General features: G+C 41.7%; 1 protein-coding gene across 1 annotated transcript; it reads left to right on the top strand.

The window, feature by feature from the left end:
- Positions 1-2,154, top strand: LOC122063194. The gene is made up of 4 exons (XM_042626912.1): positions 1-345; positions 438-541; positions 666-837; positions 933-2,154. Exons 1-4 carry the CDS (start codon positions 160-162, stop codon positions 1,920-1,922), a joined length of 1,452 nt encoding a protein of 483 aa, XP_042482846.1. The 5' UTR covers positions 1-159; the 3' UTR covers positions 1,923-2,154.
- The last annotated feature ends 2,124 nt before the right edge of the window (positions 2,155-4,278 follow it).

Genomic DNA, 4,278 nt, shown 5'->3' with positions numbered 1-4,278 from the left:
ATACAGCTGGCCACCACCCTCCATCCTCCTCACATAAAAACCCCCGTTTGAACGCCACTTGTTCATAACTTTCTGCCACCACCGACTCTCCCAATTCCTTCCTTGGTAGCCTCTCTTCCCAGTCCAGCCACCCTTCCACCACCACCACCAGAAGTCGACATGGGTAGGAAGCTGGACGCTCTGCTAGGAAGAGGCTTCAAGACAGCCAAGTTCAAGGCTTTGGTTAATCTTGCCATCTCTCGTCTTGCTGTTCTCAAGAACCAGCGCCAAGTCCGCTCTTCTCAGGCTCGCTCCGACGTCGTTCAACTACTTAACCTTGGCCATTATGAACGTGCTCTCCTTCGCGTAAGTTTTCTTGACTATATATATATACTTAATAGATTCCTCCCCATTTGTTAATGGATTTCTCTTCACTTTTGATATGTTTCATGTTACAGGTAGAGCTTGTAATCAAAGAGCAGAACATGTTGGATGCTTTTGTTATAATTGAAAGCTACTGTCATCTTTTGATCGAAAGGGCATTCCTCATTGCAAATGACAAGTTAGTTTCTCTAATTCTTTCTCTTATTTTTATATTTTCTCGAGTTCTTTGAACGTTAGTTCTATCAAAGTCCCTAACAAGGGATATCAGAGCGACGCCTTACTGATATTTTGATTCAATACAGAGAATGCCCAGATGAGCTGAAGGAGTCAATCTCGACCATAATTTTTGCGGCTTCAAGATGTGGGGAGTTCCCAGAAGTGCAAGAGATTCGTAACATTTTCACATCGCGATATGGAAAGGAATTCGCTTCTCGAGCTGTTGAGTTACGTAACAATTGTGGAGTGAATCCCAGGGTATGGTTTTACAGATTCGGATTGAATTCCTTTTTTCGTTCATTTTCTCTTTCGTATTGAATGAAATCTCTAATCTTTGTTTATGGTCTCTGCAGATCATTCAGAAATTCTCAACTAGACAACCCAGTTTGGAGAACAGAATGAAGTTGCTAAAAGAAATTGCTTCTGAGAATGGAATCACTCTTAAGCTTCAAGAAGAGGAGGTGAAGGTGGAAGTGAACCAGAAGCAGAACGAAGTACATGATTTGACAGAGGGAATAGAGAGATCAGAGGAGAAATATTTCTCTGAATCCATGAAGCCAGGGAAACAATACACAGATGTTGTTTCTGCAGCTCAAGCAGCTTTTGAATCTGCAGCTTATGCAGCAGCAGCAGCAAGGGCTGCAGTGGAACTCTCAAGAGAAAAATCACAGGACATAAACGATCCAAGTAGTCTACTTGAGAAGATCCACCCCACTGAATCCTCTCCTTCAGAATCTTCTGATTCCGAAGGTGATGAACCACCGGCGAAAAGCCACAGGGAAATTCAAATCAAAGAATCTGAAGAGAGGAAGAACAAAGCAGAGCTGGCAAGATCAGTGTCTGCTTCTAGTTCTGGTTCTTCAATTGAAGGCACTTTTGTGGAGAACAAGAAGACTTCAAATCAGAAACCAGGGGAGTCTGCTTATGATCCAAGCGATGATGAGATAAAGAGGGAAGAGGAGGGAGTTTTTGATGAGAGTGATGATGAGGCAAAGCTTGAAGAGGGTATAATTTTATGGTCTCAGGATAGCCAATTGGGGTTCAATGAGAAGTCAAGCTTTGCCGGAAATGAATTCCGGCGAACGCAATTGTCGACGGCCACTGTAACAAATAAAGATCACTCAGATTTGGATGCCAGTAGAATTAAGCAGAGCCCTTTGAGATCTCAAGATTATCTGCATAGGAAACTTTACACCAATAAGGTAGTGATGGGATCAGGGAATGAAGATGATGATCCCGTTCCCATGGAAAGCAAAAAAAGCTTGTATTTTGAGGATCAGGTATCTGCACCTCGAATGAAGATAGGAATGAAGCCTGTTTCTGTGAGGACTAGGAGAGCATAAGAGTCTGTGGGGGAAGCATTTCAGAGTAAAAGGAAGAGTTTGTTGATAGAAGAAGCTTTAAGAAATTCAATTATGTCTTATTTATGAGTGTATAATATATAGTTGAGTTGGGTTTTCCATATCATTTATGACCATGTACAGAGCTATATAGGCCTACCATGTGTGTGTCAATTTTGTATAATTCAGCTGAAAAACAAAAGATTGAAGAGGAAATATTTTCAAGTTTTGAAGATGATTGATATTGTATGATTCTTAGGGGGTTGTTTGGTTGTAGGTGGGTACCAAATTTAAATAAAGGCAAAAGGAGAAGTTACTGTTAAAAGGAGCTACATTATTTAATGTGATAAAGGTGGAGTGGGAATCACTCTACTGTCCTCATATGGCCATATGCTAAGTTGGCCACAGCCATAGTATTGGAGAAAGATCACCTAACAGTCCAGTGAAGGGCCTTAACAAATTAAATATTTTGACAATGGAAGATCTAGTGGAATATTCTCTAGTGTGACATGGCAACTACAGATGTGAACACGTCTTCATGATGATTGTCAAAAAATCCCTGAACTGCCTACTGTTTTAGGTATCGATATCGGATCGGCTGTGGCCAATAATGATATGGGTAGACATTAGACTGAATTTAGGGTCAAGGGCCACTTATTCCCACACACGCCCACTCAAATATGAAAGGGTTCGATCCCATGACCTCCTCTCTTTGGGAACTGACTCTTCAAATCGAAGCTGCCACCATTAGGCTAAGTCAGTGTTCATATAGGCAGACAGTAAACTGATACAATATAGATATGGTTTTTTGATACTAAATCAGATTGATATGACATAATACATCATGTATCTGCCACGTGGCAAGAAAGATTCTAGTATTTCACATGCATGGTTAACACCTACAACTACTGCTTCACTACTCTAGTACTGCTACTACCAGCCTACTGCTTAGGGGTGAAACAGGGTCGAGTTGGTTCGGGTTTCTTAAAACCTCAATGCAACCCTAGGTCCTCAAAATTCAACCCAAGCCCAACCCAAGCCCAACCCAACCCTATCGAGTTTATGTTTAGGCCCAACCCTATCGGGTTCATACCAACCCAACCCGGCCCTAATTGACCCTGCAGGGCCAGGTTGGGCTGAGTTGGGTTGACCTAGGCTTCTACAATGGTTGAATTAACCTTGATAGGAACTCTAAATTCTAATATAAAAATTTAGGGTTGAATTTCGTGCTGGGTTTGGTCAGGTTGAAGCCTCAACCTGAGCCCGACCCAACCGTGACCCGCCGACCCTCAGGGTCAAAAAACTTGGCCCAAACCCTATTCGGGCTCAGGGAGGGTCAGGGCAAGTTCGGGCTGTCAGGGGCAAACTTTCACCCCTACTACTGCTACTACAATACTCATACATGCATATGAAATAACTGAAGACTAGTTAATGCTTCCTCGTAACGTAGCGCCTACACCAGCATAGGAACCAATGAGAGTGCATGCAGGGGCATCAACATAGATGTGAATTTTTATTTCATGGGGGATAGAGTGATACTTTTGCATGCTCCTATGTCTGTGTCTAAGAGTAGGAACCATGCGACCAGGTAATGTTCTTTGTTTCCAATAACTAATATCACCCTCACATACACGGGGAAGTATTTCCTGCGTGTGCAAGAGGGCCAATGGGAACGCACGAGGAATCATCCACATAAGCGTCATTTTTTATATTCCTCAGTCCTCATTGGCTCTACCTCGCCCTCCCCATTCCTGCCCGTGGATCTCCATCCCAATTTTCATTTTGTGTATGTGTGTGTATGTGTGCAAGACTCACATTGGGCCCAACCACTGTTAGCAAAAATGCGTTTAAAACTCCGTTTTAAACACATTCTCATTTTTTACCGTTTAAAACACGTTTTTCAGTACGCTTCCCAAAGATACTTGAAAAAACTGCAAACGGCGAGCATTCCCATTCTAAACGCGTTCCCCTTTTTTAAAACTTAACTTGTTGAACATAATGTCTACTTAATTGATCATATCTCTCTCTCCCAAACTCCGATCGACCTGATTCTTTGGCCAACTTAAAACTAACTCAATGGCCTATATTTCTCATGATATCACCTTCAACTCAATATCATTGTATGGACCCTAAAATTGATATACAAACTGATGCATTCGTTGAAAAATGTTTCTAAAGTGATAACTCCCAACTCAAACTGAACATACATTACTCCAACAGTGCGTTGACTATGTTGACAACAATGAACAACATCATAGCCAAGCCACATTGCTCAATAAAACTTGGACAGGTGTGGTGTATGAATTTAGAATTGGTATTGGATGATATTCAATTATATATCATAAAACTTAAAATGAGA

Source organism: Macadamia integrifolia, unplaced genomic scaffold (genome assembly GCF_013358625.1).
Source record: "Macadamia integrifolia cultivar HAES 741 unplaced genomic scaffold, SCU_Mint_v3 scaffold1248, whole genome shotgun sequence".
Taxonomy (NCBI): domain Eukaryota; kingdom Viridiplantae; phylum Streptophyta; class Magnoliopsida; order Proteales; family Proteaceae; genus Macadamia; species Macadamia integrifolia.
This window is presented reverse-complemented; position numbering and strand designations above follow the sequence as displayed.

Coding starts and splice junctions, on each gene's coding strand:
- LOC122063194 (XM_042626912.1), top strand. CDS start 160: ATGGGTAGGAAGCTGGACGCTCTGCTAGGAAGAGGCTTCAAGACAGCC. Junction 346..437: donor ATGAACGTGCTCTCCTTCGC/GTAAGTTTTCTT, acceptor TTCATGTTACAG/GTAGAGCTTGTAATCAAAGA. Junction 838..932: donor ATTGTGGAGTGAATCCCAGG/GTATGGTTTTAC, acceptor TGGTCTCTGCAG/ATCATTCAGAAATTCTCAAC.